The sequence below is a fragment of the Caenorhabditis remanei genome, chromosome IV (genome assembly GCF_010183535.1).
Source record: "Caenorhabditis remanei strain PX506 chromosome IV, whole genome shotgun sequence".
In the NCBI taxonomy this organism is placed as follows: domain Eukaryota; kingdom Metazoa; phylum Nematoda; class Chromadorea; order Rhabditida; family Rhabditidae; genus Caenorhabditis; species Caenorhabditis remanei.
In genome coordinates this window covers 16,194,191-16,215,741 of record NC_071331.1, presented here as the reverse complement: position 1 = coordinate 16,215,741, position 21,551 = coordinate 16,194,191, and the positions used below count along the sequence as shown (strand labels likewise).

General features: G+C 36.6%; 6 protein-coding genes across 6 annotated transcripts; 4 read left to right on the top strand and 2 right to left on the bottom strand.

Annotated features, from left to right (window-relative positions):
- Window positions 1-596: 596 nt before the first annotated feature.
- GCK72_014511 (uncharacterized protein) lies at window positions 597-2,965 on the top strand (the record flags this gene model as incomplete). Its single annotated transcript, XM_003108237.2, has 8 exons — window positions 597-731; window positions 774-919; window positions 968-1,227; window positions 1,676-2,007; window positions 2,054-2,267; window positions 2,311-2,441; window positions 2,610-2,849; window positions 2,897-2,965. 8 exons carry the CDS (start codon window positions 597-599, stop codon window positions 2,963-2,965), a joined length of 1,527 nt encoding a protein of 508 aa, XP_003108285.2.
- Window positions 2,966-5,557: 2,592 nt separating this feature from the next.
- GCK72_014510 (uncharacterized protein) lies at window positions 5,558-7,334 on the top strand (the record flags this gene model as incomplete). The annotated part of the gene is made up of 7 exons (XM_003108244.2): window positions 5,558-5,823; window positions 5,874-6,039; window positions 6,092-6,571; window positions 6,622-6,773; window positions 6,825-6,954; window positions 7,020-7,107; window positions 7,216-7,334. The coding sequence occupies 7 exons, from the start codon at window positions 5,558-5,560 to the stop codon at window positions 7,332-7,334; spliced, it is 1,401 nt and encodes a 466-aa protein (XP_003108292.2).
- Window positions 7,335-7,629: 295 nt separating this feature from the next.
- Window positions 7,630-9,398, bottom strand: GCK72_014509 (uncharacterized protein; the record flags this gene model as incomplete). The annotated part of the gene is made up of 6 exons (XM_053730321.1): window positions 7,630-7,991; window positions 8,040-8,583; window positions 8,643-8,835; window positions 8,886-8,977; window positions 9,026-9,237; window positions 9,284-9,398. 6 exons carry the CDS (start codon window positions 9,396-9,398, stop codon window positions 7,630-7,632), a joined length of 1,518 nt encoding a protein of 505 aa, XP_053585093.1.
- Window positions 9,399-12,699: 3,301 nt separating this feature from the next.
- On the top strand, window positions 12,700-15,138 carry GCK72_014508 (uncharacterized protein; the record flags this gene model as incomplete). Its single annotated transcript, XM_053730320.1, has 9 exons — window positions 12,700-12,816; window positions 12,873-12,955; window positions 13,317-13,413; window positions 13,467-13,569; window positions 13,619-13,713; window positions 13,870-13,996; window positions 14,049-14,150; window positions 14,197-14,334; window positions 15,050-15,138. 9 exons carry the CDS (start codon window positions 12,700-12,702, stop codon window positions 15,136-15,138), a joined length of 951 nt encoding a protein of 316 aa, XP_053585092.1.
- A 321-nt stretch (window positions 15,139-15,459) lies between these two features.
- On the bottom strand, window positions 15,460-16,278 carry GCK72_014507 (uncharacterized protein; the record flags this gene model as incomplete). The annotated part of the gene is made up of 2 exons (XM_003108085.2): window positions 15,460-15,604; window positions 16,208-16,278. The coding sequence occupies 2 exons, from the start codon at window positions 16,276-16,278 to the stop codon at window positions 15,460-15,462; spliced, it is 216 nt and encodes a 71-aa protein (XP_003108133.2).
- A 3,973-nt stretch (window positions 16,279-20,251) lies between these two features.
- Window positions 20,252-21,326, top strand: GCK72_014506 (uncharacterized protein; the record flags this gene model as incomplete). The annotated part of the gene is made up of 6 exons (XM_003108013.2): window positions 20,252-20,312; window positions 20,360-20,467; window positions 20,512-20,649; window positions 20,697-20,852; window positions 20,901-21,166; window positions 21,216-21,326. The coding sequence occupies 6 exons, from the start codon at window positions 20,252-20,254 to the stop codon at window positions 21,324-21,326; spliced, it is 840 nt and encodes a 279-aa protein (XP_003108061.2).
- Between the last annotated feature and the right edge of the window lie 225 nt (window positions 21,327-21,551).

Genomic DNA, 21,551 nt, shown 5'->3' with positions numbered 1-21,551 from the left:
TATATATATATATATATATTCTGTGAGGTAAATGGGAGTTTAAATTGAGTCCATTTGCAATCTAAATTACGTTTTTCCAAATTTGAACCCTGTTTCACAATGTTCATTGTCTTGCTTTCGAACGCTTTCTTTCAATCAGTTGCCATTAAAGACCGGTTAGATTCATGTCATCCTCCTCGCATTTTGTCATAATGACCTTGAGTTCTCAACTTGTTCGGTTTGTTTTTCGGTACGTCCCATGTACCCCCGCCACCTGCTCCGCCCCAATTATCTTCCTAGTAATTTGAACTGTCTGTCAGATGTGTGACTCACTCGGTTTTCATTCATCACGACGTTTTATTTCCGAAAGAAAGAGTGTAACCGAGAGCCATCGTAAAGTTTTTCAATCCACCAGCCGGTTATAAACATTCAAACTTTCTTCAATTTGTTACGTAATATAAATAGTATCCATATGTATATTTTTGCAATTCTTACGATTTATCTTCTTTTCTTTGTTTTCTCTCGGAAAAGTATACTAACGTAGTATTCTTTACCTCAGACAAACCTCGAATATCGAACTCAATTAGCGAGCCGGTGAAGATCAACCACCTTCGAGGATGATGCGTCAGGATAGAAGGAATTTGTTGGAAAGGAATATACTCGTGTTTTCCAATAAACTTCAATCCGAACAAATCCTTGAAGTACTTATTGCCAAGCAAATTCTCAACGCTGATAACGGCGATGTGATAAATGTGAGTTTTCATTCTTAAAATTTTACAAAATTAAAAATTCAGTCTTGCCGAACGGAGCGTGACAAGCGGAAAGAGATTGTCAAAGCGGTTCAAAGACGCGGAGATGTTGCGTTCGACGCATTTTATGACGCTCTACGCGATACAGGGCACCATGAACTTGCTGCTGTTCTCGAACCACTTGCCAGAACGTACGTCGCTTGAATAAAAAAATTATATTTAGTTGTTACAATTTTTAGAATTGACTTCATCACTCCTAGGGACTTGGAATGCCCGATGTCTCCAGCAAGCCATCGCAGAAGTCGAGCATTAAGTCCATCAACGTTTTCATCACCCACTCGTGTTCATCGCGATAGTGTCTCTTCTGTATCATCATTCACATCTACATATCAGGATGTCTACACTCGAGCACGATCAACTTCACGATCGTCTCGACCTCTTCATACATCTGATCGTCAAAATTATGTATCTCCGAGCAATTCGTTTCAAAGCCAGCCTTGTAAGTAATGCGTTTATTGCATACTCAGGCCGGGGTTTTTTTTTCAAAACTTCCGGCCCGACCCGTCAGGCCCGTCTTTTTGGAGGGATTTTTTTTCAAATTTGATTAAAAGTGTACTAAGATGAACTATGATTTTTCACATAGAATAATATGAGTTTTTTTTTCATATCGTAAGAATTTTTTCAAATTTTATGGCTACTTTTTCTCTTGTTTTGTTTCCTTCCACGGTCACAGAAATGCCCAAACTGTTTCACCGCTCGTTCTCAGCGAGGTGTAGACCAAATCTAATAATTCTTTCGGTATAAAAATGAGCTCACGGAAACACATACATTATTCTATGAAAACGGGCCGGCGGGTCGGCCCGTCATTTGACAAGTATGGTTTATTGTAGTTCAAATAATTACTAATATTTTTTGAAAGTCTCATGTAAATAATATATCTTTCTCAGCTTCTGCCAACTCGTCTTTCACTGGATGCTCGTCGCTTGGATACAGTTCAAGTCGGACACGCTCTTATAGTAAAGCATCAGCGCATTCGCAATATATTTTTCACGAAGAAGATATGAATTACGTCGATGCACCCACCATACATCGTGTCTTTGATGAAAAAACGATGTATCGCAATTTCTCGACTCCTCGTGGGTTGTGCCTTATTATTAATAACGAACACTTCGAGCAGATGCCAACACGAAATGGTACGAAGGCGGACAAGGACAACATTTCAAATCTATTCAGATGTATGGGTTATATCGTTCATTGCAAAGACAATTTAACTGGAAGGGTGAAAAATAGAAAAAAGAATATTAGAGTTGAATGTGTATTTCCAGGCAATGATGTTGACTATTCGAGACTTTGCGAAAAATGAAACACATGGAGATTCTGCAATTCTGGTTATACTATCGCATGGAGAAGAAAATGTAATTATAGGCGTTGACGACGTTTCTGTCAATGTTCACGAGATATATGACCTTCTGAACGCCGCAAACGCTCCTCGTTTAGCCAATAAACCAAAATTGGTTTTCGTGCAAGCTTGTCGAGGCGGTAAGTTCTGAATGCATGAACTCATCTGTTAGTTGTTTTACAGAGCGCCGTGATAATGGCTTTCCAGTCTTGGACTCTGTTGATGGTGTACCCGCTCTAATACGCCCACGGGGATGGGACAAGGGAGATGGACCACTTTTCAATTTTCTTGGATGTGTAAGGCCGCAAGCTCAGGTTGGTATGATGGCAAACTAAACATTTTGAAACAAAGAGTGCAATTTTAACAAAACTACCAATTGAATAACGTTCAATTACATCTGTTTCGGTCTTTCTGCCTAGTAGATAATTTTATTTTCGACTCTTCCTTCTATTAGATTCGTACAAAACGTGTTATTCTTTCAGCAAGTATGGAGGAAGAAACCAAGTCAAGCAGATATACTGATTGCGTACGCCACAACAGCCCAATACGTATCGTGGAGAAATAGTGCACGTGGTTCATGGTTCATTCAGGCTGTCTGCGAAGTTTTTTCTCTCCATGCAAAAGATATGGATGTTGTTGAGCTCCTCACAGAGGTCAACAAAAAGGTTGCCTGTGGTTTCCAGACGTCACAAGGAGCAAACATATTGAAACAAATGCCAGAGGTTGAATTGTCGTATTCACACGGTAATAATGAGTACCTTAATTTCAGTTAACATCCCGCCTTCTCAAGAAGTTCTACTTTTGGCCAGAAGACCGAAATCGGAGTTCTGCAGTCTGATGCTTCTACGTTTCATTTTCAAAATATTATCTGTTAATGAGCTGATTGTTGAGCATATATCACTCTTTTCAGTTTAACACTATGTGCATACTGTTCTCCTATACTCATTTCACTTCATATATCATGTTTTGCTTCCAATTTCCCCATTTCCCCAGTTTTTCTTATACCCGTTACTATTTTTTCCAGAGTAGAAATATGCAAAGTGCATAATAATTATAATAACTCCTCGCATGATAAGTAGTTTTGTGATTTTTTTTTGTGTATCTTTCTATTTTTCTAGATTTGTAGACTTTCACCCATCTCCTCACCTACCGTATCATAGTCTAGTTTGCCGGGAATAGATTTCGATTAATTTTAACCCATTTTTTTCTCAAAAAATCTAATACAAATTAACGGAAGAATTCCCTTTCCCCACTTGTGCCGGAACGCCCGGTCTTTTAAAGTTCGGACTCTCCGGTCATTTATGTATAAATCGTAGGTATTACACTTCCTCTAGTTCAATTTCTCTTTCTCATTGCCGTGATCCTGAAACCTGGTCAGCTACGATCTTCAATTTCCAATAGTCTTTCCAATCCTCAACGAGCTTTCCTTCATTTTCTCCCTTTATCATGATCCTCTTGTACATTTATTCCCCGTTTTCTTCGAACCATTTCCACACCTAAATAGTTTTATATGTTGAGATTTATATAGCTTGTTATTATTCGTATATATTATATTTGCTTTTAGATTTCAACACCCTGTAGGTGTTTTTGGTAGAAATAAAAGAAAACATGGTGTATCTTTTTTAACTGATTTTCGTTCATGCTTCCATCCGACAGATCAGATGGCCAGAACAGTTGGTGCGACACCATCGAGTCGCTAGCTTCGCTCAGAGGCGGGTCCCTCAATTCTTTTACACACTGCCGTCCATTCCATCTCTCCTGCTTCTTCTGTTTCTTGTGCTCTGCAGTCCCCTTTCTTCTTTTTGTCGAGTCTATATCATTTCTTTGCGAACAATCTTTTCGTCGCACTGATTTTAGTATTCTAAGACGTCGTCAAATAAGAAACAATAATAAGAAAAAGAAGAAGCTCTCATCTCAGAACCACTCGAAAATTGGGTCGAGAGGAGTTTTTGGGAAGAGACATTCTCATTCTATTATTATTATTGCTTTCTTCGCACTTCTAATGAGCTGAATCTCTCGTTTTTTGGAACGAGAGAATGCCGTCAGGAGGAGGTGGAGGAAGATGGAAAACGCTCATTTTTGTAGTGTTCTTGACAGGTTAGTTTTTATGAAAAATAGGAATTTGGGAAGTGTTCGAAATGAGAGAGAAAGAGAGTAAAGGAATCACAGAATTTGCAAATATTATTTCAAAGAAAAAAGTTGGAACTGTCTTGAAATAAATTCCAAAATCACTGAATCGCCAGGTTCGAAATGAGAGTATTAGGTGTGGGGCTAACAGAGCTCTGTATAGGAAACACATAATTTCTTTTTCTGATTTTTAAGTTTAGAAAAATATCATGAAAAGGCAACGATCGTAATTTTGGTTGTTCTCTCGCCACTTCACAGGAAAAAAACATTCTGCAAACTTTGAGTTGACATCACCATTTAAATTACGACATAAATCAAAATACATCCGTTCTGAGAGTCCCAACAGATTAAATTTACTAAGATTCGAAAAGCTATTGATCAGAAGAAAAAATGCCAATAATTGAATTTCGGATCTTTCGAAACTAATCTATTCCATCGTAAAAATGGATTTTTGTCTTCGTGGGTGGCACATATTCACTCTCAGAGCAACCACTCACACAAACTTCTCATTCAATTAGTCACAGACTTTCCCTTCCTAAATTGATGAGGTGAGGCTACTCTAACGTCTTTTTCTTTTTTCTTCATAATGGTCATGTACGTTTCCACTCCACTTGGTCCCTCTTCTTTTCTTTTATTTCATTGTTTCCACGTCATAAAAGTTCATCATGCAAATGCTCTCGAACTTTCACTTCTGTTTCTCTTTCCAAAAACCCTCATTTCATCCCTTTCGACACCAATTCCCATGAGCCAACGGACGGCAGTTCGTATGACAATTTGTGACAAGAACACTGACTTTTTTGCTTTTTTTCAGGCGAAAGCCAATAAAACCAAATACGGAAATATGAAAAAATGTGTAACCTGAAATGAAAATAGAAATGACAAACTACACAAAAAGTTAACGAGCGGGTCCAAAGAAAAAGAGAGAAGAGTAGGCGAGTAGAGAGTTCGAATTGCACCAACGCGGATTTATTTTGATGCCTTTGGCAAGGATTAGGTAGTCGAGAGTGGACGAAACGATGGATGATGGGCCACAAAAAGTAGTATGTCAGAAAAGAGAAAAAAGAAGGAAAGAACATGTTTAAAGACAATTCATTGGAAGAAGAGAAAGGAGAAGAGAGATGTTTTGAAATTCCGGAAGCGACTTTCTGATGAAAGAAATAGTTTTTATAATTCAGTCTTCTTTAACCGTGTAGGGGAAACTGTATTTCGGAAGCTCCATCAGATTCATAAATTGAAAGAAATTATTACAGTATGCCTTCCAACCAAAATCATTGGAGAAGATATCGATGCAGAAGATCGTCTGATGGTTGACTTATTTCGTGGCTACAACTCTCTTGTTCAACCAGTTCGAAATCGATCCGAACTTCCAATGATCGTCAAAATCGGAATGCAACTTGTTCTTCTGATCAACGTCGATGAAAAAGAGCAAGTGATGCATACAAATGTCTGGCTGACTATGAAATGGGACGATTTTCAATTGAAATGGGATCCACGAGATTATGCAAACATTACTCAGATTCGAGTGGCTCCAGAGAAAGTTTGGCTGCCAGATATAGTTCTATTCAATAAGTAAAAATACATTTTGCATTGAAATTGGTATAATATAATTGCAATTTCAGTGCTGATGGAAACTACGAAGTGTCATTCATGTGTAATGTACTCATTCTCAGTACTGGAACAGTTTTATGGGTTCCACCGGCAATTTACAAGAGCAGTTGTATTATTGATGTCGAATTCTTCCCATTTGATGATCAATTGTGCAGTTTGACATTTGGAAGTTGGACGGTGGGTTACTTTTTCGTTATTTATTTTTTTTTTTTGAAAAAATGAATTTCAGTACAACCGAGATGAAATAAAACTGGATTTTCTAACAGCGGATCGAGTTGATTTCTCTGAATATTCAACAAGTTCAATATGGGATATGATGGATGGACCTGCTGTATTAACATCTGATAGAAGTCGCATCGAATTCCAAATCCGAATTCGACGGAAAACTCTTTTCTACACAGTTGTCCTCATTCTTCCAACTGTATTGATGGCATTTCTCAACGTCACTGTATTCTATCTTCCAACTGCTTCCGGAGAGAAAATGGGATTGACGATGAATGTATTACTCTCAATTGTTGTGTTTTTACTCCTGGTTTCTAAAATTCTACCTCCAACATCTTCTTCAATTCCACTGGTTGCCAAGTACCTCCTACTCACTTTTGTATTGAATATCATAACTATCATGGTGACAACTATTATTTGTAATATCTATTTCCGAAGTCCAATCACTCATAGATTGCCTCCATGGGTCCGGAAAGTGTTTCTAGATGTAAGTTCTCAATATAATCATTCTTGTTTAAAAATCTTCTCTATTTTCAGTGGTTACCTCTTCTGATGTGTATGCAGAGACCTCATCGAAAGAATGTTATCCAGAAAAGTCATCGGAAACTTCTTGAAACTGGACCAAGTGTTGAAGAGAATCCGATGAGATCTGGAGAGCATCATCCATTATGCAGGCATACACATAATCCGTAAGGCTTGTATTGAAGTGAAAAAACATAATTTCAAAGCATGAATTGTAGAGATAGTTGCCGAAAAGTGAGAATTCAAAGTGATGAGTTGGATGATGAGTTGTCACCAGAAGCTCAACGAGCAATTGATGCAATAGAATTTATAACAGAGAATCGCAGAGATGAAGAGATTACAAAACAGGTACGGAGAGATGAGGGACGTAGAGGAGAACAGAGAGGAAAGATGTTGAAAATGAATATTTTCAGTTTCGAGATGATTGGAAATTCATTGCAAGTGTTGTCGATCGGTTTCTGTTGTATGGCTTTTTTGGAGCAACAGTTGGAGGGACAATTGGTATGATTATTTCAACGTTTTAAGGCAAAATGAAAATTAAGAAAGACAGATCTATTCTGAACAAAATTGAATTCAATTGTGAACTTTTAAAACTATAAATATTTCCAGGAATCGTATTCTCAGCTCCATCCGTCTTCGAAACATTCGATGAACATGCTCAACTAGCTAAATTAAAACAATTATATGATATGGGTCTTGCCAATGACACAGTTCTCGGTCTATTCTGAAACGAGTATTTTTTCATATTTCTTTCATTTTCTCTCCTCCTCATTCTTTCTTTCTTTCTTGTGTTAATATTGTATTATCAATAATTTATATGAAACAACAATGAAATAGGATACATTATTATTTTATGGTGAACTACGACATGGTCGTTACAATTAAAATGAAAGACATTTGAGAAGAAAAAGGGGAAAAAAAAAGGGAAGAACCGGATGGGAGGATGGTTCAGAAAGACGGACGAAAAAACCCGGAATACTTGATTGAAATAGAAATAAGTGAAAGGAAATTGATTGTAAGTTATCAACATTTACCACATGATGCTTTACAGAAGATCTTCATAAACTTGCTCTCACTGTTACATTCTCCAATCTTTGCCCAGTAACTGCAGAACAAATTCTTATCTTCGCATTTTTCTTTCGGTTGTGTTGTAGTTGTTACAGTGGTACGTGGAGTTGATGACGTGGCAGATGAAGACGTCGATGATTTATTCTCTTTTTCTTTGCCACGTGGAAGTGGTTTTGCTGTTGTCGTGGTAGTTGTTGTCACTTCAACCTCACAAAGACCACAAGCTTTTCTACAGTAATGGGCCATATATTTGACAGAATGTTGGCAGTGACCTAGTTGTTCCCACATTCCACAATGAGCATTCAGATCTTCGCATTCTGAAAAAATTTCAGTTTTCAAACAGTAGGAAACTTAATTCAACTTACTCTTATTTCTAGATCTTTCAACTGGTTTTGGAGTTGTGGTGGTTTTAGTTGTGGAAGGTGTAGTAGTTGGTTTCTTAGTAGTTGTTGTGGTACTTGACGTCTTCTTATTCTTTGAATTCTCCTCAACTTCTTTTGTTGTTGTTGTTGGCTCTTCGGTAGTTGTAGTTGTGGAAGTTGCAGTTGTAGTTGTAGTTGTAGTTGTTGAAGATGTCTTCGAATACTCTCCACATTGATATAATTTATTTACTTTTTTTGAGTCCATTTCCGAAAGTTTATATCTTTGTCCAACATCTGCTTCATTATCTTTCGGAACAATTGTTGGTTTTCCATTTCGAGAGAATGCTAACTTGTGATAATGCATAACAGATTCATAGTCATACGGCATTCCGAGTGAATCAATGATTTTTCGTGGATATTTCTCAAAGTTACGCATCATTCCAGGTCGAATATTATCCTCATTGATATCTACAAAATCGTCTCGATCGGTTCGCGAATGTTCATGGAAGAATCCGAGAGCATGCATCAGTTCATGAGCAATGATTCCCTGAAAATCACATAATTTTTGTTGAGAAAAGTATGCAATTTCTACAAAAAACAGCAAACCTTTGAGAAGCACTTATCAACTTCCAACGATACAGTTTGATTTCCACCAGCTCTGCCAACATACGAGGAACATCCGAATGCCACGTTTCTCTTTACATAGATATAATCAAAATCATCGTCAGTTTTTGGAACAAATCGGACACAAGTCTTGGTTTTGTATTCATCAAACGCTTGAGCAATTGCCGTTCTCTGACTGAACTACTCAAAATTTAAATTCAGAAAAACCCGAGCAAATTGTCTTACTCGTTAGTCATTCCTTCTTCCAACATGTATGGAACTTGTCCTTCTGGCCATAATTTATCTGGGTAGGTTACCAAGTTGAGAGCACTGTGGAACTGCAATATGTCTTTCTTAAACTCAATAATTCAAAAGAAAAGACTCACAGGTTTTCTGAAAATCTCATCGTCGTCAATAAGTGGATCATCTCGAAGTCTCTTCAGAATATCAGACTTTTCAATTTCAGGAACTCCCATAATATCTCCTTCGAAAAGAAGTGAGTTCTGCATTGATTCAATTTCAGCATCTGTTGGTTTCTTGACTGGAGCAGTTTCTGCATTATGAAAATCTTCTGGCAAAAGATAATGTTCAGCATAATCTGTAAAAATGCATAAATTCATAGACAGTCATTGGATAGACCATACCATCAAACTTTGCCTTGATATTAGTTGCATGTTCATTTGGAATTGGAAGTACACCAACTGAAAGTGCACTCACAAAACAAGCAAAGAATAAAAGAAAAGAATACAGTAACCTCATTTTGGAATTGAGAGAAAATGTGTACCCGAGTGCCGTATGAATTCTGCCTGCAATTGTGCAGAATGATTATTTGAGAAATGGGAAAATAGAGGAAGAGAATAGAAAGAAAGTTCAGATTATGGTTCAGTAAGACCTTGTTGAAGGGCGGAGCACCGTTCACAAACGGATGCTCTCTTCTCTTTTTTTTTGCTCGTCCGGCATGCCGCTCGTCCGGTTGGACTCTTCCGTCCGGAATCTTGTCATTCTCTGAATCTCTTCTTCTCACATACTCTCTCTGATGCCATGCCCCGATGCTCTTCAGAAAAGGCGCCACATGCTGATGACACACACATCAGGTCGACCCGTGCAGTATACACATGGAACCGCCATAATTTCTCTAGATCTCTCATGTTTTTCTACTTTCTTTGACCATCTTTTTTTTTGTGGCGCCCACTTCAATGAGCGCGGATTTTTGATATTTTGAACTGGACAATTATCAGGAACAACAAGAGAAAAGAAGAGAACGGAACTGGGTTTCAAGTGGAAAGATGACGTGGCACAAGGAAAACATGAAGTTTTGGAAGGGATGTTGGCATCTAGACATGGAAAACTTGAAGAATTCAACAAGATAGAGTTCTTTGAATTAAATCGTAACCAAAAAGATGATTGGGGAGATACAGTACTGCTCAAAAGTATATTAAGTTTTGGTTTTTTCAGTTGTAAAGGTTCAACTTTGAGAGTTTGTCATGGTAATACTGATTTTCCCACAAAGTAGATTTTTAATGGATCGTACAGATCAAAAGTAGAACTCCATTTTCGTAGTTGACAACGTTTTTGTACGGACACTCTCAAGAGAGTTATGGTCATTTAAGAGGACAGCTCAAAAATTACTCTATTTTGCACTGAAATGGGTCGATTTGAGGGAGAAATTACTTTGTCGTTATGTAACTTGCCAGGGAGTGTCCGTACAAAAAAGTTGTCAACTACAAAAATGGAGTTCTATTTTTGGTCTGTTCGATCCATGAAAAGTTATTTTGTGGGACCGTTAGTTTTACTATGACACACTCTCAAAGTTGGGCGTTTTCAACTGCAAAAGGCGGCTTCATAAACCATGAAACTGTGAAAATGAATTGTAGTTCATTTCCGAAAATTTTTACACGGGGAAGTGTCTGAACGTGGTTGTTTGTAAATACATGTATTGATAACACTTTTTCTAGAACATTCCTATTTTACGATGGCTTATGCACAGTTTCAAAAAAAAAGCTTTAACTCTAAAAAAGTTAGTTCTCATTAACCTATGAGTTTGAAAAGAGTCAGTTTTACACTTGAAATGTTCTGGAACTTTTTTTCCAAGTTTCAAAAGTTTTTTTCCCGAGATTTAAAACAGCTTTCAAGATTTTATTTGGTGTATTTTGACTAATCGAAAATCTTTAATACTACTTTGTTTGAATATTTTGAACATTCAATCCAATGGAAATTTTCTAGTTGACTTTTTGGTTGAACTACAGTAACCTGTTCAGGTGCAGTTTGTAAGTTATTCGAAAACACAAAAACTACAGTATTTCATTTTTGTTCTCATCTCATAACGGAATGGTTCGGAGAAATAAGAATAGGCTGAAGTACTTGGGAATATGTTTCAACCTCTGATCAACAAGAAAACAAAAATAAGAAAACGAAGAAAACGAAGAAAACGAAGACTAGACGAGTGGGTGTCATTCCAAAAATGATACGGCCGTCTGCCTGTTAGCTCTTGAGAAATGGGAGGAAAAGGTGCAAAGGGCGCTGGAACAAAGGCTAGATCAAGAGCCGAAGGACAGTCGTCCGGCCGATTCACAAAAAGAGAAGAGCAAATAGTAGATGGACATTCAGTGCAAGCAAAAATATTGAGAGTGGAGAAGCCGCCGAGAGGAGGAGAAGCCAAAAGCTGAAGGAGCTCTCTCCGCTTTTGGCAACAAACACTTTTTTCAGTCGCATGCCTTTTTTTCTGCAAATCAACACTAGGTATACAGTGTGAAAAGTCAATGAAAAGGGTGGTCAAGCGGAATGAAGAAGAACGGTTGCTTTTTGACACGAACTAAGAGTTGAAAAGACATTGCCTTCTCCCGCCAATTCGGGTTTCCCTTTTTCATTGTTTTGTGTCGGCTCATCTTTGTTTTCAAACATCGCCTACAGATCGGTATTTGTCCTCCAGGACTCTCTTCAACCTCTCTTTCTATTTAATGCTCTTTCTCGCGAAATCGAATCATCTTCCTTCACTCATCGGGGGCCGCCCATCGAATCGTGCGAAATGTCAAGAATAACAGGGCTTCCAATTCACGATAAACCATGTTCAATATCGTTTGATGAAATGCCAATGGCAGAATGGAATCATAAAATATCTAAAAAGCTCGAAAAAAAAAATAGAATGGTCTCACAATCAGTAAACCCAACATTATTAAATACTCAAGTGAATTCATTTGCATTTCTGTCCGTTTTTTTGTTGGATTCATTATTATGGATATTAGATTCAAGGCAGTATAGTCATACTTCGAATCAAATACACGTACCATATTTGGATCTTGTTTGATCACGCTCGATCGTTCGAAACCCACGTTTTTCGGTTCGTGAAAAATAATAAATTGCTGGTCAAACATTCATGACTGAATTTGGATTTTTCTGGAATCAATAAGAAAAATTTTGGTATTTTATGTTGGAAAATAAGACCCCGTTATCGATGATTCAGTTCTTTCATACACCAAGAAACTGCTCTGATTCTGAACTATTTTCAAACATTCTGCTCGATTCATAAACTTTACGCAGTTTTATAACTTACAATCATGAACGTTTTACGTTTCCAATTGAGTCTGATTCGGATATCAAAGAAGAGGTGGTTACAGTAATATTACTAATTTGAAAGGCGCAACAACCTTCTTAATTCATATTTTTCACCAGTCAAGACTCGAATTAAAAACTAACAGTGAAAATTAATGAAAAATCTAAAAATATGAATGTCGTTTTACAACAACATTTCAAAAAATTAATTTTTTTAAATTCTTTTTTTGGATAAAATATTCAAATGTTTGCACCATTACTCGATTCTTTTCATCAATCAAATAATTCACTGCCGTCGTTAGAAAGTAATCCCGTCTAAAGCCAATATTTGTTCGTATTTCTTTTCTCTTTCTCTCTTTTTCCTCTCATCAATGGCCGAGAAACTAACCAACGTATACACTCTGCAGTGCATTCGGCCGCGCTTTTACACTGCGTGTACTTCTCTAATATAACGGTTTGTCATTAATTTCCTCACTTTTTCGTTGACTTTTCCCGGTTTTTCAGGGTGAAAATGAGCCGAATATTGTTCCTTGTCGCAGTATCGATTGCCATAGCATCACAGAAAGAAATCGCCATAAAAAATGAAAAATGCAGGACGTGTAACTTTTTAGTGAGCACATTTGATGAGGTAAGTCTTTTATTTTAACCTAAGTATCAGATTAACACGAAATTATAGTATTTCAGGGACTCAAGAAAACTGCTCGACATCATTTTGCCGGCGGAGACACTGCCTGGGAGGAGAAAAACCTTGGAAAGTACAAAACAAGGTAAAAATAAAACTCCATTTCACGCATCTCAGGCAACTCGATATTAATCTAATTCAAGTAAATTTAGAGACTAACGCGACCCAATTAGATTGACCCACAGTCTAATTAGACTAGCATTTTGTCTAATTAGACTACAATTTTGTCTAATCCAACTGACATGCAATCTAAATAGACTTGCCTGTCTAATTAGACTTTAAAACTGTCTATTTAGACTTAAAAACTGTCTAATTAGACTTTCAAAACGAGCTAATCTAACTAGATTGTATTTAGATTGCTATTTTGTCTAATTAGACTTCGGTTGTCTAATTAGACTAACATCGAGTTGCCTGAGATGTTTGTATCGTAAAAACTCGAATTTCAGCGAAACGAGATTAATTGAAGTTCTAGAAGGCGTTTGCAAGAAGTCTTCACTTCCTAATATCGATAAATTTACTGGAATTAGTGAATTGGAGTTCAAGGTAAGCGGTTCCCATTATTTTCCACTTTCAAAATTACAAAAATTGATTTTCAGTGTGCCACACAGCTCGAGCGACATGAAGAAACAATCGAAGAATTCTACTATAACCAACAACATAATAATATGTCCATTTGGTTGTGTGTTGATGAATTGAAATGTTAGTATTCGACATTCTGAATTTCATTTCATCAATTTATTGTTTTCAGTATGTTGTCCACATGGTCACTTTGGAAAGAATTGCGAAAAATGTCCAGGATTGAGTGATGGAGCAGATGCCTGTTTTGGAAAAGGATCTTGCCACGTAAGTGTTCTATTAATTTTTAATCTCTCTGAACTTACTAGCTATCAGTAATTGGAAACTTGGAAAATACACCAAGTATTACTATCACTCGTTGTAGTTCGCAGTTTTAAAAATAATGTTTTTCTAATTCCTACATAGAAATTTACGTGATTTCAGGGAGACGGAAGTCGGGAAGGCAGCGGAAAGTGCAAGTGCGAAGCTGGTTATACGGGAAATCTGTGCAGACATTGTGACAACGAATACTTCGAAGAGTCGAGAACAGAACAGAGCGTTACGTGCAAAAGTGAGTATTTACCAGAAGTTATGAGATAATATAACCGTGAAAACACTTTCAGAATGCCACGAAGGATGTCTGGGAATCTGTTCATCCGAGAGCCCAAAAGGTTGCTCAAAGTGTAGACACGGATGGGTAATGACAGAAGGAGAAGGTTGCACAGGTGACCAAAAACGCATCATTAATTTCAAAATAAGAAAAGTTTGTAGACGTCAATGAGTGTGAAAACGAGTCAGCATGTACAAAAGATCACGAAGTTTGTGTTAACACTGTCGGATCTTATCGTTGTGATTGTAAAGAGGGATACAAGAAAGATGATGATTACAACTGTCAATTCGATGTTGAAGGTAAGAATTGCTTTGAAAATTATTGAATTTGAAATTAAAAATAGAAAAAAGAAGGCTACTGTATATATATTTTTTATTCTAACAAGATTTTTTTTAGTTAAGTGATCTCCCCTTTAGTTTCTTTCTTGGAGAACACTCATCCTCCATATCTTTCCCCAGTTCCAAGACCGCAAACATTTTTTGGAACGTGATTCTTGAATGGGTGCTAACATGCATTTCTTGTGAGGTCTTGAGTAATCCAAAACACGCCATTCTTTTTGCATTTCTTCAACAAAAATCTAGACCTACTAAAAATGCATAACTTCTCCCACTCCGTATTTACTCTTTCTTTACCTATTAACCTGGTGTTGTGCATGTCTCTTCATCCCAATTCCGCTCATTTTCACTTGTCTCCCGTTCAGCATCTCCCGATCGTCCCTTTATGCCAATCGACCAACAACTCAAAATGATCGCCTTCTCATCTCTCATCATCATCATTACGTTCGTCGTTTGGCATGGATCACTAGTTCTTTATGTTTTAACGGGAATAGCAATTGTTGCTTTAATTTTAGTCGATCTATATGTTAATCCTGATACAATTCCTGATGAAGCAAAACGGTTTCTAGGGCTATAATACTGATCGTTTTTAATGGGATCTCTTTTCGGTTTATTGTTAAAAATCTGCTCAAAATAAAAATTTTATTGCCACACTATTTGTTATTTTCCCTTATTTCAGCATTGAAAGCGGAGCAACAAAAGCCAGAAATTGAAGATGAAGAAGATGGAGAAGACGAGGACTATAACGACGTCAAGGATGAATTATAACGTTCGTAGAAAGATATGAAATAGAACGTCTTCGAATTGTCCTTTCCGTTTCAATTGATGCACCCTTTTCGTAATTTTATCTTGTTATTTTATATTCTCAACGCGTACTTTATTTCTATGTGCATTATGTGATTGCTTTCTCTCTCATCTGTGATCTGTGATTTTCTATTTTGCAATTTCAATAACACGGTAGATTCATGCCTTTAAAAAGAAAGAGATCAAGAAAGAAAACGAGACTATGAATGAGTTACGAGAACAGGGAACACTCCAATCGACAAGAAACGTGGCGAAGTTCGTGGAGCACGGTGAAGCAACAGTAGATCAAATGTAGTCGGGCGGCGGGATTTCATTGCGAAAGTCAGCAGAGAGCTTCCGAATGCGTGACATCTTCGGAACGAAGACGCACCCCATTGGAGAGAAGAAACAGTTGCGAGTGTTGCTCAGAGACATTGGTCCTGGGCGTGGCCTGGAAATTAATGAAACTTTTATATTATCAAGATTTTTTGCATTAAGAATTCGAAAACTGGATGAGTTTCCGATGAATTAGTAACTAGTTTCGTGTTCTATGTTTTCAAACTGGAACAATAAAATGTTCCAGTTTTTGGTCTTTTATGAACATGACTCAAGACGAAAGCTTTCAAGGGGAAAACCCCTTCCAAAAAGGCATTTGAGTGGTGTCAAAGAATAAAAAAGAAGCATTGGAGCACTGCTTCCGTTACATGTTCAAACCTCAGCATATGAAAGTCAACGAGTTTTAAAAGTCACAAAAAAGAAAAAGGGCATTTTCATCTCGTCAGTTGGTCCCAAAATGGAAAAAAACAGATGACAAAGAATCGAGGTACCAAAACATTCATGACCTCATTCTTCCCTTTATGAAAGAAACCGGAAAAAATAAGTTATTAAACGTCTAGACTCATCCTTAATCTTCTCATCAACAATAAGAATACACTAGAAACAATTGGACTGAGAATAGAGAAGAAGATGTCATCCAACGCCTACAATCCCTTTATATCAGAACACTTGAACTCTTTCACCCAATTTCCTTCTCATTTCCTTCTACCGTACTTACATTGCCTCAGAAGTGTGTGAACTGAGAAGAACTGCCAACAGGGCAATAAACACAAACCACCGAGTCGACATTTTACCTAAAAGAATAGCGAAAATTAATTGGAAAGAAGAAGAAAAAGAAGAGGAGAAACTGAAAATGAGAGGGAGGCAAATCAGAAAGTAACTGCGAACGAAGAGATGAAAAGTGGGCGGAGTCAACATCCAACCGAGTTCAAGAGGTGACGTGGTGATGGTGGTAGCGGGGGTAACTCGAAACGAAAAAGTAGACGTGGAAAGTCTTCTTCAAAAACTTTTATGAAGTGGGCCGCCCATCTCGGGTTGCATTGAGGGTGGGCGGTCAGAAGAATCATTCAAGAAGATGAGCTGGCAAATGTCAATGAAATAGTCTCTGGAGGGGCAGAAAGAGGAGTAGATCAGCACCTGATGACGTGGAATTTGAGCTGAATTGACTCGAATGGAAAGGATCAAAAGAACTAAAAACAAGAAAACGATGGTGGATAGAAATGACAAAAGGAAGTTCATTGAGTGTTCTCATAGGATCAATGAACACAGATTCATATCAATCAAACTATTTCGATTTCAGATTCTCCTCAAAGTTCTGAAATACACGTATTAGTCACTTAAATGAATAAATCTCTCAAAAACCATCGTCACCAGGAACTGATTTGTTATATTTGTTCCGAACAAAGCGGCCAACTTTTTTTGCTCATTTGAATTTCTGAGTACGTTTTCTGTGAGTTCATTATTAGTCAAAAAGATGAAAATAGAATGAAACAAGATTAGGGAAACTTGGAAATCTGATATCTTGTTTTAAATGAAATATGTTTTTAATTCAAGCAAGTTACTGTAAAATTTTGGACGTTTAAGAAAACTAAAGTGGGAGTATGAAATGATATTTACTCATTTCCATTCAGAACGGTGCAAACCGTTTTCAGCACAAATCCAGAACTGAGTAACTCAACTAAACTACAATACAAGAACGAGGTGGATCGAAACTGAAATTGAGTTGTGCTCCTCTAAATTTGACTCGGTTCATTCGGAATACAAAAATACAAAAATAAAGAAAAATAAAATGTATCCACCTCCTCGAATTCTCTCTTCAAACTGAATGAGTTGCTACTTCAAGCAGCCGTTGTAATTGTGAAAGTATCATTTGGGGCGTAATGAAGTAAAATGAAATCAAATGAGAATTCTCAAGAATTCCATTCTACCGGAAATTTAAAGAGTTGAGAGAAACTTCTTTTTATTAGAATAAATTGAACTTTTGTGTCTTCTCAACTTGATTAGCTAACATTTCATCTCCGTTTGGGTTGAACGTCACGACATCCGTCAGAAGAAAAAAAAAGAACTCGAGAAGGGGGAAGAAATGTTCTTGGCTAATCGGGTGGGCTCGCTGTTCCGGAACACACACAGACGAAATGTTTCAGACCAAAAAATGGGCGGAGTGAAGGAAAAAGAGAATGTAGAGAAGGGATCAGAAATGAAAAAGAAGCAGAAGGAAAAGGAGAAATGAAACGAAGTGAAATGGAAGGTTTTACCTGGAAAAGAGTGAGACAAAAATAGAAAAAAAGAAGATGATCAGGTTACGATGACGGAATAATCATTGTTTCTCTAGTGAGCACATTATAGTAGTTTGTGCAACTTTTAGGTGGGCTGGGCCGACGAAAAATGATGTTTCTGAACCTTTCGTCTATCAAATTGAAGTTCATTGAAAGATACAGGGATTTATCAAAAAATGTAATAACTGTTATTTTCTGAATTTGAAATTCTGAAACAATTTTAACTGAGATAACGGATCCTGTGTTGATCAGTGTTGTATTTCACCAGCGTACATATCTTTTTGTGAATCGACTTCATTATTATTAAACACCCGATGTTTCCAAACTACACTCTCTTTCTCATTTCAAAAAATACATCATCTGGAAAAAAGACAAAAATCCGATTTTCACTATAAATCTTCCCATTTTATAGCACACGTGAGATCTCATCTGTCGTTAGTGAACATCTCTATAAATCAATTCTTAACAGACTTCAAGGTACCAACCTATTCATCAAAATGAATTGGTTTTAGTCGTTGAACTAGGAAGTTATGAACCTTCGGAAGGGGAGATGACGTTGAAATGTTTTAGTGAATGTGGCTAGCTGATAGCAATGGAAATTCTGATTGTCTCGAGTTGTTATTATCAAGAACTAATCAGAACTGTAATTGTGTTCATTTCCTTCACACTCATTTCCTGTATTCTAAAACTCATCAACATGCTGACGTCTTTACCAAAAAATATGAAGAAAGGGACCACGTCAGACAAAGAAAAAGTGAAAATTCTTGTGTTTTCGGTGTAGAAAAGAACTTTAAAAGAATAAAAAGAAGGCGAAATTCTTGTCCTCCGTTCAGTTTTATTATTTTATTACTCTCTGGAGGTCCAAATATAGAAAAAGAAGGAGGGAAGATTAAAAAGTAATGTGAAGAAGGGAATGTATCAGGTTACTCTAAAGAGTTTTCAAGCAATAAATAAATGGAATATTACTGATTTTTTGATAGAAACTACAACGAAACAAGACGAATCTCGGAACATTATATAGGAAAAGAAACGGAAAAGTCGTAAAAATAAGTGGAGGAATAAGACGATCATTGTGTTGGACACTGAAGAAAAAAAGCAGAAAAAGAGGAATAAAAGAAGAGAACGAGAGAATGAGTAAGGAAACAGTTTTATAGGATCAGACGAATTAGGCGGAGCTCTTTTTGTCTTTAAAAGGAAATGGTGGCTCACGAGGGTTTCATGGTTGACACAATTCAGAAGAATGGGGGGTTACGTGCGTTGATTACGTGATTCAGAAATCTTCGAAAAAAGAAACAAAAACCTTCGTCATTGTGACTAGTTCTCAGTGTTTATTATGCACTTTAACAAATGAATTCTTTCCGTTTTATGCATCATACACTTCTCTTTAACAAGAAACACAATATATGAATATACACATATCTCTTTTTTAGGTAAATAACAAAGTTATTTTTCCAGATTGAATGCTTCAATCTATTGCTATAGTTTAGGAATAATCTCTAGAGAAAGAAAAATAATTGTTACTTCTTTTATTACTTTGGGAAGTGATATCAGAAGACAATTGAATAAAACCCGTTTTCGATGGTTCGTTCTCAAAAATTACTTCTTCGAAATACTCGAAAATTGATTAATTAGTTTTAAAAACCTAACACGATGCTCTGGAACCCGATTATTATAACGGTTTTCGGAAATAGCGTGGGCGAAAATATGCTCAAAAATTCAGTGATGACCAATTTGATGATCACGATTTCCGTTTGGGCATCGTAAAAACTAATTACATTGGATATTATTGACACAAAAATACGGAGAAAACAATTGAGATAGACTAGCTTTTTCAGATACTGGAAATAATACTGGAAATATGGAAATGAATGAAAATATGTTATGACACGTTTGTGGAGAGAGAGATGGAAATGACGTTCAGATACTGTACTTCTGTGGGAAAGAGCCATTATTAGGATTCTTAAAAATTGAAAAAAGTTATGGGAAAACAGAACAATCTGCTGAAATATGTTCGGATTCGAAGAAAAGGGGTCGGATTTATCATCAAAATAGGGGGAAACTAATCTGAAAATAGAGAAAAGTCATTTATAGAATAACTCAGATTGTAATGTAAATGTCTCTATCTATCAGGCCAGCTCGATGTTTTGAGGATTTAAATATCAAAATATTTGGAAGAATCCAGTAGATTTCTAATGCATATTTTATCGAAATCAAGACAACAAAACAACATTTTTCAACTAGAAAAAACTAAGAGACTTGAGGAAGAATCAGAATTTTTCAAAAGGGGTTTCTGACAGTTTTGAAAGTAAAAAACATGTGTCAATTGATTACGATATTTTCTACGCTTTGAGCAATTTTTCACGTGTTCCACCCCGTGTTGACTTGGTCATTAGGGTCCGAACTTTTTCTCGGTTCAAGTTTTTCCTGGTTCTAGTAATCAGTATTCATTTTCCCATCATTCGTGTTTGATTCTTTTTACTCAAGATATGACAAAGTGTTTATTAACTTTTCTTCTTTTGATTCCATACACAACGTCCAATGGTAACTGTAAGTTAAGCAAACTCCACAAATGATCTCCTTCAATTTGCTTTCAGTTTCACTCTCTTCCAACCAAAAGTGTAAAAGTCTACTGGATTGTCCAAAGGGGTTCGCAAATTGTAGTAAAGTGGCTGATCTCGATGATAAAAGATGCATCAAAGACGGTAAAATCTCTTCTTAATTTTCAGCAGACCCAATATAATTTCAGTCAGAGAAATCTGTCTCGGAGGAATCCCTCGCAACCCAATCAAATCGTGTAACAGATCAAGAGATTGTTATGGTAAATCAATGAATTCTGGAGAATATATTCGGTGGTGTGACATGGGAACTCATTTCTGCTGTAAAGGTTTGATCAACTGATTCCAGTCCTTTTTTGAAATAAATAATTTTCAGTTTTGTCCAATTCAACAGAAGAACTAATGTGTCCAGATAGAGTGACACCTTTATATGGCCAAGATAAGTGTGAAGATGCAAACGAAACGATGATTTATTCTGGAAGAAGTCGGCAAAATGGAGGATTCTGTTATAAAGGATACAGTTGTCCACCTAGTAAACATACTTTCCTCGCTAATATTTCAATCTTTTGATATTTTTCAGAGATAACTCTTCCACATGATTTGACATTCGGAAGTCGAACATTCCAGACGAATATGGATTGCAATGCGAATGAAGAAGTAGATCAAAAGTTTGATTTCATGTTCTGCCATAACGATACTGGAAATCTTTGGGTCATGGGCCAATATAATGTAAATGGAGATGAAGTTATCAAGCATTGGACACATTGCAACACGAATAATGATTGTGGAGAAGGACTTGTTTGTGTTAAAGAGGATTTGTGTCGATATAGATGTTATGATGATCCTGTTAGTTTCTGTTCTAAAATAGATTGTAATTGTTCACGTTTATTTTCAGACACTAGCTGTCAACTACGGTTCCATTGTTGCTCAAATCCTCGCAATGTTCTTCGTTCCAATCATTTTTCTCTCGGCTCTTGTTGTCCTAACTGTCAAATATTTGGATTAATGAATTCTTTTCAAAATATGTATTCCATTATTATTGCATTTCACAAAATTTATTGGAAAGTTATTCGAGAGAAAAAATAAGATTTCCTGAATTGAAATTGACTAGAATTTTCACAATTTGTCATATAGATTTCTACAAAAACTGCTACTTGAACGACCTGAACATTTGAAACCGGGAGAAAACAGAACATGAAAACAAGGAAAAACTGAACAAAACGGGGAGAAA